Genomic DNA, 25,905 nt, shown 5'->3' on the forward strand with positions numbered 1-25,905 from the left:
TTGATCTTTAATAACAAACAGCTGGAGGATTCAGAGCCGCTGCTTATGTACTTTTACTGCAATACTTTAACTACATCAAGCTCATAATACTTATGTACTTTTACTGCAATACTTTAACTACATCAAGCTCATAATACTTATGTACTTTTACTGCAATACTTTAACTAGAAATTGCGATACAAGCGATGTTCTATTTGCTCTTTTTGTGGTAAAATTGCAAGCAAAGGAAAATAACGTTTTAACTGCTAGCAGTGAAGAGTCATATGTAATGACTTCCTGGATAAAAAGCATCAGTAGACAGACAGTGCCCACAACCCTCCGCAGCAGAGCAGATTACTGATGTTCAGATACCTGTGATTGTACCTGAGCACGTGCACACACAGCCCAGCAACACGTCCTCGTGCCTCTGGTCCTCCAGTTTATCCACCGCAGCAGTTCGCCAGCAGAGGGCAGCGGAGGAGACCACAAGAAGCCATTTTGTTTTGTTTTTTTATTCCCATCCCTCTCTGATGTGAGTTGTTTCCGTCCTTACGGGATTTCTAGGTTTGTAGTTTCCTTTAGATGTTGATCTTTCTATCATCACTGTGTTTTAAGATTTAAGGTTTAGAAATCTGATATATTAATCTGGATCACAGTGTTACTGAGATCTGATTTGCTGCTACTTAAATCTCCTAAAATTACAGTTTGTAAATTGATGGTTTATATATTCTTTATTATCTGTCTGTTTATTTATGAGTTGATATATTTATAAGCCTTTATTGAATAAACTTTCACCTCAACATGAGCACCAAATAAAATCAGTCAATAATTCCATTAAAATAAATCAATATATAAACATAATCAGCCACAGACCTTCATTCAGCTGCTTTACTTTAGTTTTCCCTCCTTTATATCAACTTAAAACAACTTACAGTTTTATTCACAGCGTTCAGGTTTATAATCTTAGTTTGTGTTAACAGCTACTGAAGTTCCAGTGGAGCACAGTGTGTTTGAAGCAGGTTTTATTTCACGTTGATGCTTTTAATGTGAAACGTTTCCTTCACAATGATCAATAAAGCTTTAATACTGTACCGATAGGATGAAAGTAAACAGTCATCTCAGATCCCAAAAAACACTTTGGCACCAGGAAGCAGAGCTGAGCTACAAAACAGGGTGAAACACACAGTATCTCTTTAAAACTTAACCCCTCCCTCTCCTTCCTGCTCTCAAACACAACAAGCTCCACTCTGTCCTCATATTTCCTGGTTCCCTCCCCTTTAGATCTACAGTTTGCAGATGGGTGGAACCAACATGTAGTGCAGTATAAGAGCTGCAGGCTGAATTCACTGCAGAGACACATGTTGTTCAGATCAGAGCTCAAAGTTGTTCAATTGAAACTCAGACAGTCGTTGCCACTGAGAGCTGAAATGGCGCAGAAAGGAGATCAGCTGGACCGAGAAACCTTCTCTTGTTCGATCTGTCTGGATCTACTGAAGGATCCGGTGACTATTCCCTGTGGACACAGCTACTGCATGAACTGTATTAAAGGCTTCTGGGATGGAGAGGATGAGAGGAAGATCTACAGCTGCCCTCAGTGCAGACAGGCCTTCACACCGAGGCCTGTCCTGGTGAAAAACACCATGTTAGCAGCTTTAGTGGAGCAGCTGGAGAAGACTGGACTCCAAGCTGCTCTTGCTGATCACTGCTATGCTGGACCTGAAGATGTGGCCTGTGATGTCTGCACTGGGAGGAAGCTGAAAGCCATCAAGTCCTGTCTGGTGTGTCTCGTCTCTTACTGTGAGAAACACCTCCAGCCTCACTTTGAATCAACTAAATTTAAGAAACACAAGCTGGTCGACCCCTCGGAGAAGCTCCAGGAGAACATCTGCTCTCGTCATGATGAGGTAATGAAGATGTTCTGCCGTACTGATCAGCAGAGTATCTGTTATCTCTGCTCTGTGGATGAACATAAAGGCCACGACACAGTCTCAGCTGCAGCAGAAAGGACTGAGAGGCAGAAAGAGCTCGAGGTGAGTCGACAAAACATCCAGCAGAGAATCCAGGACAGAGAGAAAGATGTGAAGCTGCTTCAGCAGGAGGTGGAGGCCGTCAGTCGCTCTGCTGATAAAGCAGTGGAGGACAGTGAGAAGATCTTCACTGAGCTGATCCATCTCATCCAGAAAAGAAGCTCTGATGTGAAGCAGCAGATCAGATCCCAGCGGGAAACTGAAGTGAGTCGAGTCAAAGAGCTTCAGGAGAAGCTGGAGCAGGAGATCACTGAGCTGAAGAGGAAAGACGCTGAACTGAAGAAGCTCTCACACACAGAGGATCACAACCAGTTTCTACTCAACTACCCCTCACTGTCACAACTCAGTGCATCTACAGACTCATCCAGCATCAATATCCGTCCTCTGAGATACTTTGAGGATGTGACAGCAGCTGTGTCAGAGCTCAGAGATCAACTACAGGACATCCTGAGGGAGAAATGGACAGAGCCACCCAAGACCAGAGCTGAGTTCTTAAAATATTCACGTGAAATCACTCTGGATCCAAACACAGCAAACACACAGCTGTTATTATCTGATGGGAACAGAAAAGCAGAACGAACGAGTCAACAACAGCTTTATCCTAGTCACCCAGACAGGTTCATTAGATGGTATCAGGTCCTGAGTAGAGAGAGTCTGACTGGACGTTGTTACTGGGAGGTGGAGTGGAGCGGGGGAGGAGTTTATATAGCAGTCGCATACAAGAATATCAGCAGAGCAGGAGGCTTGAATGAATGTGCATTTGGATACAATGACAAATCTTGGATGTTATATTGTGGCACTGACAGTTCTGCATTTTGGTTCAACAAAATCTCAACTCCCGTCTCAGGTCCTGGTTCCTCCAGAGTAGGAGTGTACCTGGATCACACAGCAGGTATTCTGTCCTTCTACAGCGTCTCTGAAACCATGACTCTCCTCCACAGAGTCCAGACCACATTCACTCAGCCTCTCTATGCTGGACTTTGGCTTTATAATGATGGAGTCACAGCTGAGTTGTGTAAACTGAAATAGACAGAAGTCATTTCAGACTTCATGTGTCAGATTCTGTTGTAATTCTTCATGTTTTTGTCTCCATTGTTTCTGAGAGCTCGTTGCTGTGGTGTTTCTGAGCTGCACAGAGATCAGCTGTCAATCAAACTGGGATTATCAACACTTTCTTCTTTTCATTTGTTGTTCTGTTGATGTTTTCAGTTTCTTTAAATGTGACTTTTTGCTGTGTGTTTTTATCCATGGAGGCTATCGCTGCTCATGATGACGTCTTTTACCTTCACTAACGTTTCTTCAGATGAAAATATAAACTTCTCTTTGTTCTAAATGTTAGTTTCATGTTTGTATTGATGTATTTGTGTTCTGTTGTTTCTTAAACAGAGAAAACAGCAGAACTTCCTTCATCATAGATATTTTGATCTCATCACTTTGTAAATTCATAGAGAAATGTCCAATCAAACTGGGATTATCATGATAATAATCATTTATTATGTTCTTGTACATTCTGGGTTAAACTAACTGATTGTGTGGATGAAGTGAATCTGAACATGAAATCATTGAACAAGAGTCATTTAACAGACTTTACTGACTGGATGTGTGAACAATCTGAAGTTCTACATAATCAATAAAGATGTTTTTTTCAACAGTGAGCAAAGTATTTTCTTCTGTCTTCATCTCAGGATCTCATTCAAAGCTTCTGGAGAAAATGTGAAACTAAAATGAGAGTTTATTTATTTTACTGTTTTCTGTCTGATTGGACTAAATATCGTTGGTCATGATCAGCTCGTCTACCAACAGCAGAACATCTGCAGCACATTTTATTTCCATTTCAACCAATTTCCTTTCATTCATCCATATTTATATATTTATATATTATAAATGTATCAGATTGTTGGTAATTATTAACCAGAGATTTGACAATTTCACACAAATTAAACTTATAATTAAATTCCTGCAGAATAACTCAGCACTGTAAGGATGTTTTAAATAAATGTACAATACAGCAGATGCCGGGCCGATCCATATCTCTGATTGGTTGTTCCGTCATGTGATCAATCAGTACGTCACGTGATAATATTGTTCACACTCAGCCAGAAACTCTTTCACTGTGAAGTTTGAGAGTTTAGTGTCGTTCAGAGTTTGATGAAGACGAGTTTGTAAAGTTTAAATCCAGACTTGATTAAAACTTCTTGTGACTGATTTTGTTGCTGTGCTGAAGAGTTTTAGTCATTTATATTAATCAGCAGCAAAGAAATGCATCTAAAACAGTGGTGATTAGTTTCCTGACAGCTGTGATTGATTTATTGAACCATCACAGGTAACGTTTCTCCACCTTTTCTACTGCAGAAGTCATTCAGGAATCATTTGATCAAAACTCTGCACATATGAGACGCTGAGTTCAGTTCAATCGTAATAAACATCAGAAGGAAACAACATGTTGACTCCAGTTTGAAGCCGTGAAGACGCCGTAATAGATGTTTGCTGAAGTTTACAGTGTTACAGTTTTTACTAAAAAACTCATATTTGAACATCAACACTAAATTAAACACATGTGGACTCCATCAAGTCCAGTCATAATATGATTAAACTATAAACTGAACATATAATTATTCACATCTGGTCACAGAAGTCAGAGAAATCACAGCCTGCAGCATCAAATCTCACTTTCACAAGTTCTGTTTACAACCTGAAAGCTGATGTGAATAATATTTGCAGACTGGAAACTCTTCTCTCCCATCTTTCCCATGTGACCTGAATGCAGCGTCAGTGTTACAGGATGTGACTTCTGTCAACAAACTGACACAGTGTGATATTACAGATATTAAAATCCGTCTTTACTGATGTTGTTTGAAGCTGCCAAAGGCTCAGTGGAGTTTTTACACGTCTTCCTGCAGTGAACATCACAGCAGGTCAACAACTGAAATCTGAAAACTGATGCAGGACACAAGAGGGCGCCTTCATCCTGCTAACCAGGGATGTAGTGGAGGTTAAAGCTCCTCCACTCGGTCTGTCTGCAGTTTTAGTCAAAAACATGTTTTTAAACCAATTAAAACACACCATGATAATAAGAATGCATCCTGTCATTCATCATGGTAAATGGTGTCAAAGTGCTTTAAGTCATTAATTAGTTATTTAGTTAGTTAGATTGTGGAAACGTCTTTGGCTTCACCACATAGTGTTAAAAACAACACAGGACAGCTGATGAGGACAAACAGCCTCAACAAACAACATGATTTAAAAAAAAAAAAAAAACAGTAAAAATGAAATAAAACGGTAGACGGTTCGATGTTTGTCAAATTGGTTTCCAACCTTTTTGGCTTTTGACGTCTTACAAAAAGCAGTGTGTAGTCGGAGTCACATTTCACATGTCTATGAGTTGTTAACAGCTCCACCAAATAGTGATTTTTCCCTCTAAACTTCTCACATGCTTTCATTTCAATAAATGTTCAAATGATCCAATATTTCAGCAAAAATCAAAGATTAGAGAAAAAGTCCAAAAACTGAAAATAGATTTGTGTATCAGAACTTTGTTTTTTCTTCTTTCCTCTCCCATTAATCATCTCACCACCCCTCAGATTTATCTGCTGACCCTTTGGAGGGGCCCCACCCCTAGGTTGGGAACCACTGGACTAAACTAGCTAACTGTATATAAAGTAGTGTAAACTAGCTCCACCTCCAGCAGCTACAACAGTAACATGCTGCTCTAACACTGATGCTTCACTATTAATAATCTAATGATGTCATATATAATAATATATCAGTCAGAGGGACCAAACCACTACTTTTACTGCAATACTTTAACTACATCAAGCTCATAATACTTATGTACTTTTACTGCAATACTTTAACTACATCAAGCTCATAATACTTATGTACTTTTACTGCAATACTTTAACTACATCAAGCTCATAATACTTATGTACTTTTACTACAATACTTAACTACATCAAGCTCATAATACTTATGTACTTTTACTGCAATACTTAAACTAACTTCCGCTTGTAAACAGTAACAGTGAGTAGAAGGTGGATCAGCAGGTTGATCTTTAATAACAAACAGCTGGAGGATTCAGAGCCGCTGCTTCTTTTACTGCAATACTTTAACTACATCAAGCTCATAATACTTATGTACTTTTACTGCAATACTTTAACTACATCAAGCTCATAATACTTATGTACTTTTACTGCAATACTTTAACTACATCAAGCTCATAATACTTATGTACTTTTACTGCAATACTTTAACTACATCGAGCTCAGAATACTTATGTACTTTTACTGCAATACTTTAACTGAGGCTTGTTTTGATCCAAACACTCTCCAACAGGAAGGACAACAAACAGACATGGTGTAAAGTTTAAAAGCCTTTAATGACATCGCACATATTTGACAGAGAGAGAGCTTTAAAGTCTACAGGTGCAGTTTCATACATGAGAAAAGCCTTTATGGTCTAACTTCTGTTTAAATATTTGGCCTTAAACGGCCTGCAAAGGATTTTCTTCTTCTTCATTCCTATAGATGTAGTTCTGATTGTGCAGTAAGATGGCGTTAACTTCCATACATGTTCAGTACAATAGATATACAGTGACGGAGAGCAACACGAGTATCAAAGAGCAGAAAATCAGAGCGCAGCGCGGTGCGAAGAGCCGACGACAAGCAAGCAACCTTCATTTGTCCAGAGCTGTCTGCAGTACATGACGTACGTTTACCATTTAACATCAACGCTGTGTTTATAATACATATTGATCTTTATCATCTGTACTCGATCTGAAACTGATTAGAAACAAAGAAAACTGAGAAAAATATTTTTAAAAAAAAGAAGAGAAGATTTGTAGTTTCTGGTGAGTTTTTCAGGCGACGCTCTGAGCCTGATGAAGCATGCAAGTGGACATTTTACATCATACTCCTCCTCGAAGGTGATTGGCTTAGAGGGGGGAAATGGTTGCTGAGCAGCAGAAGACAAACAAACAAAAAGTAAAAATAATAAAACAAAAATGCACTATTGGTCCAATTTCTCAACGGCAGAGGAAGAATGTAGGTTGTCTCTTAAGACACCCTCACAAAATTGAGGAAACGTTCAATAACTCAGACCTGTTTCAAAAAGTAAACAAAAATAAACAATGTTGGAAAAAACAAAAACAAAACAACAAATAAAGAAAATGAAGTGTGTGGTCCCTGCTGATGTCACCGAGACGTTTCAGACGTGATGTAACAACAGTTCGTCGACGATGAACCGCTGTTACATCACAACGTCTAAACCGAAAAACCGCCGCAGTTTTTCGTTCTCGGGTGCAGTTTGTGTTCGACCCGAGCGACGCAACACGAAGAAAATCAAACCAAATATTAAAAAAAAAACAAGAAGAAAGAAAACAAAACGCACGGTGAATAAACACACACACACACACACAAAAAAAACAACAACCCGACGTCGCACTTTGGTGAAACTTTTACCGTTTTCTGCTCCTCGCTGTTGTCAGCCGTCGACGCCGTCATCGGCTGCTCGGCGGTGATGTCACAGCCAGGTTTGTTTGTTTTCTGTTATGAAATCTTTGATCTTGTATGAGGATCATCTAAAACACTTACAGAGCACGTTACGCCCTTCAAGACGGATTACTGGATCTCGTAGCCTCGCTAACGTCCGCTAAGAATCTCTTTGAAAAAAAAATAAAGATTCAGAAATCGGAGACATTTATTGACGCGATATTTCACATTAAATTGAAAAACAAACAGGTGTTTTAACAGTTTAAACGTCTGTAATGCTGCAGACGGGTTTGTATGAACAGGAAACGTCGGCGAAACTTGCGTGTGAGACTTGACGAAGGTTTTATCTGAGCGACAGATTCACCTGAACGCCGCTTTTAACGTGCAGTTTCAGAGACTGCAGCTTCATTTCTCAGGTAAAGACGGTTCTACAGCTGAAAGCAGCTAAAGTCTGAACGCGCTCTGAAGCAGATTCCAGTTGTGAGTTTGCAGCTGACGGCGGTTAACGAGAAATTAAACGTACTGAAGCTAAATATGACTCGTGCTGCTTCAGAGCGCGTCAGATTCTCTGAGTCAGTTTCACCAAAGCGCTTCGTGTTTCTTTACTGCTTCTTCTTGCTGAACAAGCTGAAGCGTTTCTCCTTGTCCTTCTCTTTGTCCTTCTCTCTCTTGCCGGGACTCGACTCGGTGGCGAGCGTGACGGCGGCCGGCAGCGTCTGAGCGCGGCCTGACGCCGGCGTGCCGGGGTTGCTGCTCTGCACGTCGGCGGCGCCGGCGTTCAGGATGGCCTGGATCCAGGTGCTCATCTCCTCCTGCAAGGGGGGCAACACACGTCAGACAGCTGCAGATTCATTTAGCTCTACGTCATTCAACTACGGAAGCCTGGAGAGGCCAAACAAAACTACAGTTGAGACTATGAAATATTTGTATAAATAAAATAAATAAATAAACAAAATGGAAACAAGTTTAAGTCAACATCATGAAATAACTTTGCTGTGATTGTAAGAACGTTTTAAACATCATCTGTGTCCATAATCAGCAAATCAAACCATTGATCACATAATTAATTAATTACAATCATCATTCATTACATCATATATATATTTGTGCTGTTTTATCATTAAAGAATCAGACTCACTTCATCTTTGGCTTGGAACAGATATTCATTTCCATCAGTGAGTCTGAAAAAAAAAAACACAGAAGTTTAATGTTCATGCTGACAAGCGCAGCACATGCCTGTTACCATGGTTACCACATGATGTTACAGAAATGTACTGTACAGAGAGCCGAAGTCAAACCAGAACTCCTCATTAAAAAGCTCTTAATGGGAGCTGTAGGTCTTTTAATGGGAGCTGTAGTTCGTTTAATGGGAGCTGTAGGTCTTTTAATGGGAGCTGTAGGTCTTTTAATGGGAGCTGTAGGTCTTTTAATGGGAGCTGTAGGTCTTTTAATGGGAGCTGTAGTTCTTTTAATGGGAGCTGTAGTTCGTTTAATGGGAGCTGTAGTTCGTTTAATGGGAGCTGTAGTTCTGCGCTCTGAGGATAGAAATTAAACTCCAGGAACACACTTCATGTTTTCACAGAGCGATGAGAGTGTTGTTGTAGTGTTGAGTTACAGAAGCTAGACAGGAAGTGATGTCATGACTTCAGCTCTGCTTATAGGATCACTTAAATAACAGTCAGCAGGTGAATTTAATGGTCGTTTATCTTTTCACACCTCTTCAAGCGTACCTCTTTTAATCAATTTTCTCTCCAATAGTTCAGTCCAGCAGACGATTACAGATCATATGTTTGCATATTTGCAGGCAGTTTAAATAAACAGTTGTTGTTACCTGAGTTTGAAGACATGTTTCTTCTTCTTGTATTCTGAGGCCACGTCACATGTGGCGTCCTTCAGGCCGACGGGCAGCTCGTTGTGGTACGGGACGCCCTGAGCCGCCGCCTTGCTGTCCTTATAGAAACCCATCTCCTGGTTGTTGATGACACAGTACACGTTGTGCCATGACCTGCCAATCAGAGAGCAGCGGGATCAATAAGTGAACAGAGGAGTGAGAGCTCCTGTGAAGGCTGCAGCGCAGGATCTCTGAGGGTCACCTGTTGGACGCCTTCTTGTTATGCCCCTCCCACTCGTGTTTGCGGTGCAGGAGGCCTTCGAGCTGCGACGACGAGTCCTGGTTCTTGGAGGGCAGCGTGCTGGACTGGCTGGTTTTACTCTTCCTGCCGGAGGTCGGCGAGGGGGTGGGGCTCGGCTCCTTGGAGCTCCGCTCCGCCACGCCGTTCACCAGATCTCCACCGTCCACGCCGTCCTGAGCAACGTGATTTATTTATGAGGGAGAGTTAAAGACACGCTGACCACACGACTGAAGCTGCTACTGACTGAAAGTTATAATATATATAATATAAACCTCTTCTGTGTCTGAACTCAAAGTGTCTTCAAAACATCAAATATAGAAACTAGAAAACATTATGTTCAGTATTTTTAACTCCGTCCTGCTCAGGATAAAAACTGATGCCGTTACTTCACTGACAAACATAAAATCACCAAATGCAACAAGCTAATTTGACAGCATGTTAGCTAACTATGTAATGTTAGCATTAAGTTGGATCCTTCTCTATTTTTTTCCTGCATCTTGCTAATGCTAATGCTAGCAACAAATGTATTTATAACAGACTGAAGGTAAAGTTTTATCTGCCCAGTAACACTTGAACATTTCACTCTTTTACTTGGATTTTTATTTCACATTTAGCAGATGAACACAGGCGAGTCTGTTAGCTTAAGAAGTTAAATTAACCGGAGGAGAAGCAGCCTGTTTGCTTTTATACTTTGGGGCAGAAAAGGAAGTGATGCACCTCACGTCTGGGGATCCTACTCTCTTCCTATTGGCTGGCAGGCCTCGGATGACCTGATAATGCTAACATCAACATGCTAGCATTATCACTGTGAACATGTTAGCTGTAAACTCTTCGCGTTGTTCTGATCCTGACGTAAACATCCGAAAACTATTAACAGTTTTAAATTCTGAACCAAATCAATTTTTTTGGACTTAATGTTGATATTTTGCTCGTCCGTCTGCAGTTTGAGAAGTTCTGAGGTCAGATTTCCATCATGGCTGCTGTCAGTTTGTTTTAACGTTACTGCAGCAGCAACACGTTTGAGTGTATTGATCAGGAACTGATCGGGTGATCAGAGTCGATCTGTGAGGGTGTGAGTGTGCGTACTGACCGGAGGAGAGTCCTGGTCTGACGGGAGTCCGTTCTGATTGATGACTCCGCTGCAGAGACAGAAACGTATTAAATTATAATTTTATAGTTTCAGTTAATAATGTTTGACAGCTGAGAGCCGCAGTTCCTCTGCTGACCACCAGGTGCTGCTGTGATCACACTGACTGTACTGACAGAACAAACTTTTAATTTTTACTGTCAGCAGATGGTTTCCTGAGCTTTCACCTCTGCTGCTGTGGTGACTCCTCCTGCTCAATCACAGCTGGCTCTGGAGTCGGCGGCTTCCTCCTCCTCTCCTCTTCCTCCTGCTGCCTCCTCACCTCCAGCAGCTCCAACTGCAGACAGGTGGACAAGCACGAAGGTTAACTTACAATAATAACACTCATCATCATCATCATCATCATCATCGTCGTCATCTCGCTGGTGTTTGAATCTCTCGCCGCTCACCGTAGTCAGCCTCTCCAGCGCGGAGAAGCGCTCCTCCCAGGTGGCGGCGGATTTCTCGAAGGCCTCGTGGCGTTTGATGAGCTTCTCCACCTCGTCCACGCTCTGACCCATCTCCCTGCTGGACAGGTAGGGCTCCTGACCCAGCAGCCAGGCCTCGGCCACGCCGGCATCCCGGGAGAACTGGTGCACCTCCAGGACTGAGGAAGAGGAGGGTTACAGTCACTGCACACACAGTCACCCAGCATCTAAAGTCCCACTGAAAACACATTTATCATCTTCCTCATACAGGAAGCACTGAGAACAGACTGGTTCAACAACATCTGTGGCGTTAATTTCTTGTATTTCTTGATGTAATATGATGTAATTTTCTCAGGAAAGTTCAGCTCCTTGTGAACATTCATCACAGAGTTCATGCAGTTAAGACAGTTTGTTGAATCCGACTTAAATATCGTAACCTCACAGAGAAAAATCAGAGTTTATGGATAAAAATACCTAAATGTTCTTGCATGAGGTCCTATGTGTTTTTTTCCATGTATTGTTAATAGATTTTAATATTAAAAGGAAGAATAAAGGTCAGAAACGCTCCTGTCTGGGCGTCAGCGTCTGTGTTTGATTGACAGTGCTGCTACAGAGAGTGATGCATTCTGGGTTGTTTGTAGCATTAATGCGAGTTTCCTCCAGTCTGTGAGAGTCAGTCACTACTGAAAGTGTTTGTTAGCTCAGTTTAACCTTCTGAAGGCTCCTGAGACGTGTTTTTACGTTTTTACCGCAGAAACCCAGCGAGGAGGAGGAAGAATCACTGCTGTCACTGAGGATGAGGAGCTCCGATCGGTGACAGCAGAGAGTGACGTAACGGAGGCATGAAGACTCTTATAAGAATCTTATAATCAGAACAATACTCTGCTCCTCTTCTGCATATTTGACAAAAAACGTTTAATTTATGCAATTAAAGCGTCTATAATCAATATTTCTCTCCTCCACAGTCTGATCTATGTGTGTGATGTGTTATTGGCTCGTTGTTTATCTGTCCGGCTGCAGCTACACTGTTCTGGTTCACTCTCAGCGTCTCAACGCGTCGTTTTCAGAGAAAAAGATGTTTTTAATTAAAGTCTGAGCTGATGAGTGGATGTGACTGAAGCGCCAGCAGTGTTCCCTGATTGGTCGGCTGAGGAGAAGCTCGCTCTGACTCGTCGCTGCAGCTGACCTCTGTGACCTCTGTGACCTCTGGTCTGTCGTGTCTCCATCAGATCAGAAGTGTGGGCTCATTCTAGTGTTTTAAACTGCACAATAAAAAAGGGTCAAATCTTACTGAGTCGTAGCCACTCCCATCGATCCTCCCACTTGTCAATCATCTCTTTCCTCTTGTCCGTCAGCTGCAGCAGTTTCTCCTTAATCTGAACAAACAAACAACGATTATCTTCAAAACGTGAACAATGATGTTTGTTTTTTCTCTGCTGTCGTCCTGCAGACACACCTGAGCTGCCTGCGTGTCACATGACTGCAGACTGATAAAAAAAATAATGTTTCCAAAACATGAAATTGTAGATTTCAGCTTTAAAACATCATTTAGATTCATGTCTATGGAGGTACTTTTGTGTGTCTCCATACATGTCGAGTAATAAAATGTACTGAAAATATATAAGTGACTTGTTCCAAAACACAAATAACTTCCAGATGGGTTTAGAGTCCGTGTGTAAACGGTCCTCACCTCCTCTGAAGCGTAGTGTTTTCTGGCCAGCAGCGACTTCCCGAGCTCGATGCAGGCGGTGAAGCTGTCGTTTCGGGCGTCGATCTCTGCTTTGATGCCCTGATGGTTGTTCATCAGCAGCTCCACTGACGACACGTCCCTGACCGCACACACATGAATCAATTCATCAGCAACTGTTTTGATTATCAAATGATCGTTTTTGTCATTTTTTTTAAGCAAAAAAAATGACAAAACGTTGCTGTTTTCAGCTTGCAGAATAAAACGGTTTAACAAACACTTTGCCATAAATGACAGTAATCTGAATATTTGAACTGTTTCACCATTAAAAATCCAAATCAAAACAACTTTATTGTCCATCTTTGTTGCACAAAAGTAGAAATTTGTCTTCAGATCAGATATAATATAACAACAACATTTAACTAAAATAATCATCAGATTAATTGATATACACTGAATTTATAGAAGACTAAAAGGTTGCAAAACCATCTTTAATAATGTGTTTTATTTTATAAGATTATCAAAATCTGAAAGTGCTGACAGATAAATGTAGTAAAGAACTGGAAATACTGAAGTACTTTTACTTTATTAAACTACTTGAACAGGAGCTGAAAGTCAATTTCAATTTTTAATGGACATCATTTATTTTATTGTATTCACGTTTTTTTTTCTTTCTGTCTTTTACTCATTTTTTAGTTTTTTATTCTATTTTTTAAATTAAAAAAAAAATCTATTTTATTTTTTTTTCACTTCAGTTTTCATCATTTTTATTTCTGGTCAATATAAGTTTCAAATTAATTTCCTGTAAAGCATTCTGAATTACACTAACTTATTAAAAATTTGATTGATTGATTGATTGATTGAGTAAATATTCTTTGTTTCCTCCCATCAGATGAGATGTAGTTTAGCAGTTAAGGTTAAAGCAGTAAAGCGGCGGTGGACTGTGTACCTGGGATTCTCCTGGGCCTCGATGAGCCGGATCACGTCGTCCATCCACAGCATCAGGTCTCGGACCATGCTGAAGAAACGGAACTTGTCCCCCGTGTCGATGAGGCGGAGCCTGCGTCCGTCGCAGGCCTCCAGCAGGCTCCTCCAGGCCTCCAGCACCTCGCTCTCCCGTCGCTGGATATCGTCCGCTTTGTCGCCGGCGTACGCCGACTGGAGGCGCGTGGCGTCGTCCTGCAGCTGCCTCACCTGCCACACACAGGGTCAAAGGTCAGAACCTGACTGAGCTAATAGCAGAGATCTATTTCTACCAAATGTAAAATCTGTGAACCTTCCTGTGTGGAGCTGCCTCTAGCTAACATGAGGTCAGAGATGCTGAGGAGCTAAAAACTGTGATTGATTGAGGAAACACTGAATCTTATCATGACTGACAAAGACCCTGTATTTAATCACATGATGATGGACGTAGATGCATTATGTTTGTTAAGCATTCTTTTTTATTTAGCTGAGAAATGTATTTTATAAGGTCCACACCACTCATCACCTCTGCTGAAATGTGGAGGCACAAATTATGCCAGCGGAGCAGCCGGGAACGTTCTAGAGGATCTGGGCACCATTACATTTATTCTTCTAACTTTCTGAGTCATTATTCTTCTTTTTTCACTTGTTGTTGTGCAGCATCTTCTGGTTGTTTTTTTCAAATTTCATGGGCATAAAATGCAAAAGTGTCCCCATAAAGCAGGTTAGTCTGACCTGTGTCCCCATAAAGCAGGTTAGTCTGACCTGTGTCCCCATAAAGCAGGTTAGAGTCTGACCTGTGTCCCTATAAAGCAGGTTAGTCTGACCTGTGTCCCCATAAAGCAGGTTAGTCTGACCTGTGTCCCCATAAAGCAGGTTAGTCTGACCTATGTCCCCATAAAGCAGGTTAGTCTGACCTGTGTCCCCATAAAGCAGGTTAGTCTGAACTGTGTCCCCATAAAGCAGGTTAGTCTGACCTGTGTCCCCATAAAGCAGGTTAGTCTGACCTGTGTCCCCATAAAGCAGGTTAGTCTGACCTGTGTTCCTATAAAGCAGGTTAGTCTGACCTGTGTCCCTATAAAGCAGGTTAGAGTCTGACCTGTGTCCCTATAAAGCAGGTTAGTCTGACCTGTGTCCCTATAAAGCAGGTTAGAGTCTGACCTGTGTCCCTATAAAGCAGGTTAGTCTGACCTGTGTCCCTATAAAGCAGGTTAGTCTGACCTGTGTCCCTATAAAGCAGGTTAGAGTCTGACCTGTGTCCCCATAAAGCAGGTTAGTCTGACCTGTGTCCCTATAAAGCAGGTTAGTCTGACCTGTGTCCCCATAAAGCAGGTTAGTCTGACCTGTGTCCCTATAAAGCAGGTTAGAGTCTGACCTGTGTCCCTATAAAGCAGGTTAGTCTGACCTGTGTCCCTATAAAGCAGGTTAGAGTCTGACCTGTGTCCCTATAAAGCAGGTTAGAGTCTGACCTGTGTCCCCATAAAGCAGGTTAGTCTGACCTGTGTCCCCATAAAGCAGGTTAGAGTCTGACCTGTGTCCCCATAAAGCAGGTTAGAGTCTGACCTGTGTCCCTATAAAGCAGGTTAGAGTCTGACCTGTGTCCCCATAAAGCAGGTTAGAGTCTGACCTGTGTCCCTATAAAGCAGGTTAGAGTCTGACCTGTGTCCCTATAAAGCAGGTTAGTCTGACCTGTGTCCCTATAAAGCAGGTTAGTCTGACCTGTGTCCCCATAAAGCAGGTTAGTCTGACCTGTGTCCCCATAAAGCAGGTTAGAGTCTGACCTGTGTCCCCATAAAGCAGGTTAGAGTCTGACCTGTGTCCCCATAAAGCAGGTTAGAGTCTGACCTGTGTCCCCATAAAGCAAGTTAGAGTCTGACCTGTGTCCCCATAAAGCAAGTTAGAGTCTGACCTGTGTCCCCATAAAGCAGGTTAGAGTCTGACCTGTGTCCCCATAAAGCAGGTTAGAGTCTGACCTGTGTCCCCATAAAGCAAGTTAGAGTCTGACCTGTGTTCCCAGGGCCTGGATGTCGTGTTCGAAGGTGGTGTGCATCCTCTGCAGCGTCTCCACTGTGTTCTGGTCGCGGCCCACCTCCTCCGGGAGCTTCTTCTGCTTGTCCACAATGCGTCCCAGGATCTCCTTGGCGTCGTGGTAGAACTTGTGGAGCTCAAAGGAGGCGGCGAGGATCTGCGTCCGGGTGTCGATGAGCTCCAGTAGGTCGGCCCAGGCCTCGTTCAGCCCATCCTTCCACTCCGCCACTGTGGCCGCGTCGCCGTGCCCGGCGTTGATCAGCTCATCCGCCAGGCGGTTGACGGCATCCACGCGCTCCTGGCCAATGTTCCCCGTGTCCCGAGCGAACTCCCGGAAACGCTCCTGCAACATCTGAGTGCATATCACAGAGGTCAAAGGTCAGGAGAGGGAAACTGTTTCAAACATGTCAGTGTTTTGTCTCCACAGAATGCATGCTGGTAGTAAATAGTATTGATAATAGTATTGACTTATGTATTAACAGTAAAGTAATAATACTACTGCTTATTAATTATTCAGTACTATCAAGTCATTGCAGTTGCTCATTTGGTAGCATTAGCAGGAACAGAACTAGTAATTGTACTATTACAGTGTGCTAGTAGCAGTATAAGTAATAATTATAAACTTTATTTATGTGGCACTTTTAAAGACACAGTGCAGTAGTTATAATACTACTACTAGCTGTAGCAGTACTGCTAACAGTCTTAGCTCAGCTTTTGTGAGCCAACTCTCTCAGTTCACAGTACTAACATTATAGTTTTATCAGTAGTACTTAAAGTTGTAACATTCCAGCTCTGTTTACAGTAGTACTAGTAAAAGTAGTATCAGTATTAGTACCAGTAGCAGAAGCATAATGTACTGTGACATGTTCATATTCTTGGACACCTCCTTCGTTCAGTAGTGGTAACAGTATCAGTAACAATATCAGTAGTATTGGTAGTAACAGCAGTAGTACCAGTTGTAGTATCAGTAGTAATATCAGTAGGAGTATCAGTAGTAGTATCAGTAGTAGTATCAGTAGTACTTGCAGTAACGTACAGTGACGTGCTCGTAGTCCTGTCCCAGTTCGTGGGATCCGGCCACCACCTCCCTCTCGGCGATCCACTGCTCGAGGTCGTCGACCTCTCGGTTGAGCTGAAAGAGGCGCAGCCTCTCGTCCAGTTTGCCCCGCCTCTCCTCTGACAGGTCCTTCAGGCCAGCGTACAGCTTGTCCACCTGAGACTGACGCATGCTGATCCGCTCGCTGACACACACACACATACACACACACACAGTCCTGTTACCATGGCAATGACAAACCACTACGGCTGCACAAACTGGGCTGTACTGAAGCAACTGGTTCACGACGCCCCCTGTGGCCACAGGTGGTCATTACAGGATTAGAGAACATTGAATTTCCGTTTATAAAGTTATTTTGCTTTTGTGATAAAACCACTGAAATGTGTCTGAGACGTGTTTAAATGCAGGCATGTTGTTAAATGCAACACCCGCAGGCATGGACGGGCATTGTGGGTCCGGGCCCGCCCACTGAGTCATCTGTGCCCGCCATGGACGAGCCTCCATCCCCGGAGTCGGACTAGCTAAATGTAATAGATATCAGAAGTTTCTTCAAGACAAACTGCAGCTGAGTCGTCAGAGGAGAGTTGCGGAGAGGAAACCAGCAGCGCAGGATTTATCAGTTCGGGCCAGACTGGTGTGGAGGATAACCCCACTGAGGCTAGCATCCATGCTAGTAGGCTAATAGCATGAATGCTAGCTCTGGGGACAGTGTTTTCAGAAGATTTCACACCATCTAACAACGCTGCCTACCACTCTACTGACGGTGAAGAGCCTACTGGCTATTTTATCTTTTAAAGTCTCTGCTAAGCTTTTTCAAACATTTGAAACTTGACCTCACTGCGTCTCTCTCGCGCTCTCTTCAGACGCAGACTTTGATCAGGTCCAATAGCCTCACTGTTACATGTATTTAACTGTGTATAAGTATTTCTGTTCTCTAATGGCTTTCTATTATTTCTATAATGGATCTGGATACTTATAGAAACATTAGCTCATATAAGCTACTGGTCATGAAGACAGAGTAAAGCTGGGTGTGTTGAACTGTCAGTTTTATTGGTTGTGACTTTAATATTTCATTTTTAAGCAGAAGATTGTGTTATTTCTCCTTCCAACAGATCAGAAAGTCTTGTTTTAAAGGATAGGTCTGTTTTTACTGACATGAATATAGTTTCTAATGTCTGGACCAGAACCTGAAGTTCTGGTTCTCTCTGTAAGCTGATGATGTGTCGTTGCTGTCAGACGTCTGTCAGCTTGTTGTTTTGCTTTGTGACTGGTGAACATGTGACGTCACTGTGTGTCCTCATGAACAACAGAAGTGTGTTCGTACCTCTCAGGGTGTCCGTCAGCCACCAGTCCTCTGCTGGTCTTGGACAGCTGGTGGACGGTCTCAGCGTAGTCCTCCACCGCCTGCTCCACGATCTGGTGCTTCTTCTGCATGGTGACGGCGCTCTGCTCGTCCTGAAACACACAGTCGCAACCGTTAATGTTCCAGCTCGTAGCTGCTCACATCACCACAACATCCCGCCATCTTATCTTCCGTTACAGTGCCCAGAAGCCCCGCTCACCTTGGCCTTCTCCTCTGACATCATGTAAAGCTCCTGCTCGCTCATCCACGCCTCCGCCTCGGCTGCGTCGAAGTAGTACTGCTGGGCCTTGTGCGCCTCCTCCAGCCTGCCGTGGCGGCGCTCCGCCTCTTCCATCAGCTGCCGCCACAGCTGCTGCAGGTCGGCCAGCCGCTGCCGGATGGCGTCGGCGTCGGACGACTCGTCCTTCAGGAGGCTCTGACTGCGCTCCAGGATGTCGTCAATACGAGGCTGATGGCCCTGGATCTCCTTCTGCAGCGTCTGGAGGAAGAAGAGGAGGAGCTTATTTTCATTATCGATTCATCTGTTGATTATTTTCTCTGTTGATCGATTAGTTATTTGCAAATTTTTACATCTTTTCTTGAAAACTGAAACTTTCTTGAAACTTTCACCAAACAGAAGTCTCACCTGATTCTTCTTGATGAGCAGCTGGACGGTCTGCAGGTTGTGTCCGTGGTCGGTCGACGTGGCGACGGCCATCCTCTCCTGAACCCACAGCTGGAGGACAGAAAGCAAACCACAGCGAGACTATAACACGCTCACAGACAGCAACGAGGATTCAAACAAGTGGCTCTGAAATTATTTACAGAGCGAGACAAACTAATGTTTTCAATAAACTAAAAACAACTGCCACTCAAGGTTGACTTGTTCTGGAGCTTTCAGCCCTGACACACAGTCTTCACTAACTTACAGTTATCGTGGAGCTGAAGATGTTCAGCTGTGTGATGTTGAGGTGTGATATGGTCAAAAGCTCCAGAAAAAGTGAGTAAGTGACATTATTATTCAACATCCAATCGCAGCGTGACACATCATTTTAAACCTCGACACATTTATTCTCGGGGTCAGAGGTCGCTCAGCCTGTGGCGGCGGTACGTACGATCTCGTCCTCCACGTCTCGGTTGAACTGATGAACCTCTCTGGACGCCACCAGGAGGTTCTTTCGGCGGCGCAGCGGCTCCAGCAGTTCCTGGAACTTCCTCTCCACCAGCTGCCTCCGGCCGTCCACCTCGTCAGTGTCCTTCACCTCCTGACCGAGAGCCTTCACCTGGCTCTGCAGCTCCACCACCTCCCGCTGACGCACCTCCACCTGGTTCTCCAGCATCTGCAGGGGGAGGATACTAGTATTACTACACGTAACTAGGGATGCACGATATTGGATTTTTTGCTGATATCCGATATTTCCAACACACTGTGGCCGATACTGATATATGCACATATTTTACCAGCTGGCTGAGGAGACTATTACACATGCAGCATAGATTGTACTAAGTATGATCAATAAAGACAATATATGAAGGAAGAACTCAGGAAGACTGGAGTTCAGGAGCTCAGCATTAAAACTTTAATGAACCTGCCAAGTGGGAGCAGCAGTAGAGTTTTCTTTGAGTTTATTAGAACAGACAGGATTAATGTGTAGGATTTAATCTCTGGTCCACACTCCGGAGCAGAAGGTGGCGGTAATGCACCTAATACGCTGGTTGCCAACCGCTGTTATAAACCAAAAAGAAGTTTTTTTTCCCAACAGAGTGGTACATCCTGTCAGCCAAAATGTTTCCTATCTGTGCAGCCAAACACAGCAGCTTGTTGGATCCACATGGAGAGCCGGGGCTAACATTAGCTGAGAGGCTAGCGGAGAGTTAGCTGCAGCATGACCAGAGGGAAGCACAGCCAGCTAGCCTCCCAGCTAACGTTAGCCCCGGCTCTCCTTGTGGATCCAACCAGAGCACCGAGCACCGGTTTGTTATTCAGGCTAAAGTGGGAAGTGAAGTGGAGCCTGCGGAGGAAACCGTCGGGGTGACACAGTCAGGCGGCGGAGGAGAAGGCGACATATCGGCCTCTCATAGCAGAATTCGCTGATACCGATATTTCATTTTAGAGCTTTTATCGGCCCATACCGATGACGTGCCGACAATATCGTGCATCCCTACACGTAACAGTACTACTAATTATACTACTGCAACTATAACAGTACTACTACTGCCAGCACCAGCAGGGGGACGAGTCAGACTGACGCTGGTACAACTTAAACTTATGTTACTATGAGTGACAGTACTACTACTGATAGTAATACTACCTATACTACTACAATTATAACAGTACTGCTACCAGCAAGGGGAGCAGTAAAACTACTTCTAATACCAATACTGCTGCAGATTGGATTCAATTTTATTGTCATTGATCAAGTAGAAGTACTTAACAACGATAATACAACTATATTATTGCTAAAGCTGAAAGTACTGCTACTACTCAGTGACAGAAGTACTTTACTTGTGAAAAAGTATGAACATGTTGTAAAAATACTTCATTACAAGTAAGTCCTGCTTTCAAAGTTTTACTTAATAATGTTATCAGTAAAATGTACTTAAAGTATCTGAAGTAAAAGTACTTACTGTGCAGTAAATGTTTATTATTACATCTTATTGTACTTCATTAGATGATCACCAGTGATGCATTCATATAAAAGTAAGATCTAATGTACTTTATATACAGTTGGGTAGTTTAATGTAAAATACTGTTACAGTCTAAACCTGTTTGTGTGTAAAATTTGAATCTGTTATGTAACTTGTAACTAAAGCTTTCAGATAAATGTAGTAGAAGTACAAAGCAGAATGAAATGGAAATACTCAAACTTGTATTAAAGTACAGTACTTGTACTTGTGCCACAGCTAGTACTACTGCAGTGATACAGTCGTGGTACCTGTTGTTTCTTGAGAAGGATGTTGACGGAGGTCAGGTCTTTGCCGTAGTCGTCGGACTGGATCTGGCCCTCCAGGCCGCCCAGCCACTTGTCGAGGTCGGCGCAACTCTGCGTGAACAACTCGGCCTTGTTGGCGTCGAACAGACACTGAGCTTTGGTCTGCGTGGTCGACTCCAGCTCCTCCCACATGCTTTGCAGCGCCGACAGCTTCTCCTTCACCACCGCCTCCGTCTCCGGCTTCTCCGACACCAGCAGCATGCCGTCCTACAGCCAGACACCCGGGAAGAGTCGGGTCAAAGGTCAGTGAACGTAAACACATGTGGCTTCCTCACTGTTCATGTGTGATGTGAAAGAGATCCACAAAGAATTCTCATCATTTCTGAAGCTTTCTGCAGCTTTAGCTTTTTTAGCTTTTCTTAATTCATAGTTTTGGTTTTAAGGTGTTTGCAGAATGTATTTATTCATTGTATTTCATACACAGTGTTGTAAACTTTAGCAGAAACAACTCTCCGAACCTTCTGGATCTTATCCAGCCACTCCTTGTTGGACTGCAGCTCCGCCATGAAGGCCTGGTGCTTCAGCCACTTGCTGTGCAGGTTCCTGGCCTCGTCGTAGGACATGTCCTGAGCTGTTAGCATCTTCTCATTGATCCACAGAGACAGCTAGACACAAACACAAAATATTAGGTTTGATCGTAGGGTGGTGGGCACTAGTGGAAAGGTTATACAGGGTTCGTCCTCTGGGGAGCAGACCCAATGAACCCACCTCACCATCTTTACACTCACATCTTGCAAAGCAGGGTTTTATTGTGATATACATCATTTCTAAAGACATCAGAAGTCAACCCAACCGGTCAAAGCAGATGGCGTCCGCCTAGAGTCCGGTTCTGCTTGAGGTTCCTTCCCGTTAAAGGGGAGTTTTTCCTGCTGCTGTCGCCAAGTGCTGCTCATTGTTGGGTCTCTATAAATCTAAGAGTACAGCCTTGACCTGCTCTATGTGAAAAGTGCCCTGAGATGACTTCTGTTGTGATTTGTCGCTATATAAATAAAATTGAATTGAATCATCCATTAAGTCACTTTGATTGGAAAGAAGGTAACACTAACGCTAGAAAACAAACTAAAACCTGCCTTTTACATTTTATCTCTCTGTGATGTGTTGATGTTAGTGTTTGCCGTGCGACTGACCTCCTGGCAGTCCTGCAGGAACTTCTGCAGGTCTCTGTTGTCCTTCAGTCTCATCAGCAGCTCCACGGCAGCCTCCCTGTTCTTCTTATGTCTGAAACACAGAGGACAAAGTGTTAGAGCAGGAAGTCAACACTTTTAAAACATGTTTTAGGAGAATACAAGGACTCAGATTGGCTGGAAGGGAAATTAGTTGTTGAATTATTTACTTATAACTATGCCTACTGATGCAAGTAGTAAAGTAGTGTTTATTCCAAGTAACAAAGATAGTTTGAGGACACAAAGTCTATTAAAAGTCACTTTAATGTAAAACACAGCTGATGTCTACCTGTCGTCAATGGAAGTGACTCTCTCCTGGATACGTTCAGCGTTGATGTTTCCGTCGCTGGCCAGCCGCCTGCCGGCTTCCACCACGCTGTTGATCTTGTCCTCGTTTGCGTCCATGGTGGTCATGAAGTCTTCCTGCTTCTTGATGGCGGCCTCAGCGCCCTCCAGGGTGGTGGGCATCTCAGTGTGAGCCAGGACGTACTCCTGCAGGGCGAGGACATACAGTTCAATACTAGTACAGTAACTGGGGTGTGTTTGTCCTGCGGGTGGAACTAGACGAAAGCCACGGGGCCATTAAAATCTAAAAAGTTCATCCTCTGGGGAGCAGCAATGGGATCTGGAAATTTGATGCCAATCGATGCATTAGATTTTCAGATCTGTATGTTGTGTAAAATGACATTTAGTGCAGATGATAGAAAGATCAGAGGGTCACAAAAATCATCAGTAATGATTCTCTGAGGAACATCAACATCCACACACATCAGGAGAAAGCTTTCCTGCTCAGTAAATGTAAACAACATAAAGGTTTTAAATGATTGAACTTTGGGCATCAGCAAACTTTGGGTTTCTATTTAAAACAGAAAGATAAAAAAATCTATTTGTTTTCAGATCAGGTTCTCTGGTCAGTTGAGCTCCGGGGTCACGAGCTTGGGGTTAAACAGGTAACAGACACTAGACTGCAGTGAGGCGGATCTTCTGTTTACCTGGTTGTTGAGGAAGGCCTCAGCCTGCTTGGTGTCCCTCAGGAACAGCTGGTAAGCGTGGGACTGGGACAGCAGGTTCTGCCGATTCTCCCACATCTTGTGCAGCTCGTTCCAGCCGGTGTCGAGCGCCTGCAGCCGCTGTCGCAGGAACATGTACTGCGCGTCCGTCTGGCCTTGTGTCACCATCTCCCCCATGTCCCGCATCTTTTGGTAGTCCTCCTCGTAGTTCTGGATCTCGTTCTTGATGCCTTCGTGTTGGGCCATGAGCTTCTCGGCCTCGGCCAGCGTGTTGGGCATGTCCTCGGAGGCAATGGCCGTCTGAGTGCGGGACAGCCAGGACTGGAAGTCGTCCAGTTCACGCAGGAACTGCTGCAGCTTCCTGGCCTCGCCAAGAGACTCCTCACGGTTCTTCAGAGTGTTCTTCATTTCCTCCCAGACGGCTGTGATCTCAGCCAGACGGCCTGTGATGGCCTTTGCCTGGTCTGGGTGCTCCTCTGCCAGCCGCTGGGCCTCGCCTCGCAGGTCACCCAGCTTGTCCTCGATGGCGGCCAGGTCGCGCTCCATACCGGTCAGTTTGCGCTGCAGGGCCATGACCCCGGTGAGGTCATTGCCCAGCTCCTGGGTGGACTCAATGACCTTGGTCTTCTCTTTGATCCAGGATTTGGTCTCATTGCAGTCGAGGTGGTAGTTCTGCACACCCAGAGCAGAGTTCAGGGACTCCTTCTTCTGGTCCACCAGGTCACGGAACTGGCTCCACCTAGTGGCAAAGGAGAGACCATCCGTTTGAGGGTGCATCGATAGCTACAGTTTCATGGTGTTTCCCTAAAACATTCACTCAACGCAATCAGTTTTTACATGTTTGTACCTGTTGTTGAGTTTGTCCTGCTGGGTCTTGATGTCCTTCTCACTCGGGTGACCGTTGTGAATCAGCTGCCGGGCGATCTGGTTTACCACGGCAACACGAGATGCCTGGTTGTTCATCTCTGGCTCCAGACTCTCGAACCTATCGAGGACACAATCCACATGAATGCAATGCCCGCTGGAAGAGATGTACAATCATAAACAGGTAAGCAGCATGTTGTGGTCCTACCTGTGCTGTATGACCTCCAGGTCCTCCAGTTTTTCGGGGATCTCCATGCTGTTCAGCCACTGCTCCTTCTCATCAATCCAAACCTCACAGGCGTCGGCCTCACTGAACATCTTGTAGAGAGCCAGAGCGTCCTGCAGCGCCTGCTTCCTCAGCTTCGTCAGCTCTGCCACCTCCTTGTAGCGCTCCTCGATGCCCACCAGCCGCCCGCGCACCTCCTCTGACTCCGCCTCCTCTTTAGGCAGGGCAGCAGCCTGCTCGTGGAGCGAGTCGATGACGGGCCGATAGCTGGCCACCTCCGCTGCTGCGTCCTTGTGCTTCCTGACCAGAGCCTGGGTGGAGAACTCATCATGGCCTGTCTCTCCACTGGAGACGATGCGCAGTGCGTCCAGCGTCCAGGCATCAACATCATCCGCGTCAGCCTGGAACTGGTGCAGCGCCAGAGCTTCCTCCAGCCTCTTCTTCCTCGCTGCTGCCAGCTGCTCCAGTGCTGCCCACTGAGCCTGGAGGTCAGTGATACGATCCTGGATCTTTGTGGCAGCAAAGTGGCCGGCCTGCACCATGGCCTGGCCCTCCGCAATGGTGTGCTGGAGGTGTCCGGCGCGGCCGCTCATCTCGTCCTCCAGGGCACGCTGCTCGCTGAGGAGGCGCAGCGCCCCTGTCAGGTCTTTTCCGTGCTCAAGAGAGGACAGGATCTGCTCCTTCTCACGGATCCAACCCTCCTCCTCGGCCATCTCCCAGAAGAACTTCCAGAGGCGACGAGACTCCTCCAGGCGGGCTCGGCGCTCTGCAGCAAGCTGGGTCAGCTCCTGGTAGCAGAACTCCAGGTGGGACACCCGATCCTGGATGACCTGAGGGTCGCAGGGCTTGTAGCCTGGACAGGAGGGACACCATCATTATCAGCACTGCAGCATTTTAAGGTTTGAATGACATTAAACTGTAGACTGCTGTCACAAACATTCACTGCTTAGCCTCAAAGTAAAAATCATGACTAGTCTTCGTGCTCCTAACACTTCAAGATTCTCTGTTGTTGTCATTTATAGTCAAGAAGTATAAAGACGGATAAGAATAGACAAAATATGGCTCTTCATTCCTGGGACAGATCATGCTGCATTCTGCTCACCACTTTCGGTCACAGAGAACTTGGTGGCGTTGGTGGTGACCGCCTTCACCCGGTCAGCCTGGATGGCAATGTCAGCCTCCACCAGAGCGTGTTTCTGCAGCAGGTCCTCCACACCCAACAGATGCTTCCCATAATCCTGAGACAGCAGCAGCATCTGGAAACCAAAGACAGACAGTTAGAACGGCTCTGATCGGCTTCCTGCTCGAGCGCGAGGACAAGAAGACGACCGCTACAAAGAGTTTCCCTTTGTCCTGAGTGGGACCTTCTCATCCACAGTGTAGAGAGAAGACTG

At 44.5% G+C, this 25,905-nt stretch overlaps 2 protein-coding genes across 2 annotated transcripts in view; one reads left to right on the top strand and one right to left on the bottom strand.

The window, feature by feature from the left end:
• The first annotated feature begins 993 nt into the window (after positions 1–993).
• On the top strand, positions 994–3,106 carry LOC121883973 (tripartite motif-containing protein 16-like). The gene has a single exon (XM_042392433.1). The coding sequence runs from the start codon at positions 1,338–1,340 to the stop codon at positions 3,033–3,035; it is 1,698 nt and encodes a 565-aa protein (XP_042248367.1). The 5' UTR covers positions 994–1,337; the 3' UTR covers positions 3,036–3,106.
• A 3,256-nt stretch (positions 3,107–6,362) lies between these two features.
• The window catches only part of LOC121907988 (spectrin beta chain, non-erythrocytic 1-like), a 52,104-nt gene continuing 32,561 nt past the window's right edge, over positions 6,363–25,905 (bottom strand). Inside the window, exons 13-36 of the mRNA XM_042427619.1 lie at positions 25,614–25,767; positions 24,494–25,364; positions 24,269–24,406; positions 23,404–24,160; positions 22,701–22,903; positions 22,376–22,466; positions 21,707–21,853; positions 21,192–21,455; positions 19,371–19,595; positions 18,902–18,991; positions 18,476–18,754; positions 18,238–18,368; positions 16,893–17,097; positions 15,834–16,208; positions 13,815–14,059; positions 12,869–13,007; positions 12,470–12,554; positions 11,161–11,357; positions 10,939–11,048; positions 10,715–10,763; positions 9,586–9,797; positions 9,324–9,497; positions 8,631–8,673; positions 6,363–8,304 (exon numbers count right to left, since the gene is read on the bottom strand). Coding sequence (XP_042283553.1) covers positions 8,095–8,304; positions 8,631–8,673; positions 9,324–9,497; positions 9,586–9,797; positions 10,715–10,763; positions 10,939–11,048; positions 11,161–11,357; positions 12,470–12,554; positions 12,869–13,007; positions 13,815–14,059; positions 15,834–16,208; positions 16,893–17,097; positions 18,238–18,368; positions 18,476–18,754; positions 18,902–18,991; positions 19,371–19,595; positions 21,192–21,455; positions 21,707–21,853; positions 22,376–22,466; positions 22,701–22,903; positions 23,404–24,160; positions 24,269–24,406; positions 24,494–25,364; positions 25,614–25,767 — 5,394 coding nt within the window. The 3' untranslated portion in view covers positions 6,363–8,094. The remainder of the gene's footprint in view (positions 8,305–8,630; positions 8,674–9,323; positions 9,498–9,585; positions 9,798–10,714; positions 10,764–10,938; positions 11,049–11,160; positions 11,358–12,469; positions 12,555–12,868; positions 13,008–13,814; positions 14,060–15,833; positions 16,209–16,892; positions 17,098–18,237; positions 18,369–18,475; positions 18,755–18,901; positions 18,992–19,370; positions 19,596–21,191; positions 21,456–21,706; positions 21,854–22,375; positions 22,467–22,700; positions 22,904–23,403; positions 24,161–24,268; positions 24,407–24,493; positions 25,365–25,613; positions 25,768–25,905) is intronic.

The sequence above is a fragment of the Thunnus maccoyii genome, chromosome 2 (genome assembly GCF_910596095.1).
Source record: "Thunnus maccoyii chromosome 2, fThuMac1.1, whole genome shotgun sequence".
NCBI classification, from domain to species: Eukaryota; Metazoa; Chordata; class Actinopteri; order Scombriformes; family Scombridae; genus Thunnus; species Thunnus maccoyii.

What these genes read in the sequence shown, in the direction of transcription:
- LOC121883973 (XM_042392433.1), top strand. Translation starts at nt 1,338, where the DNA reads ATGTTGTTCAGATCAGAGCTCAAAGTTGTTCAATTGAAACTCAGACAG.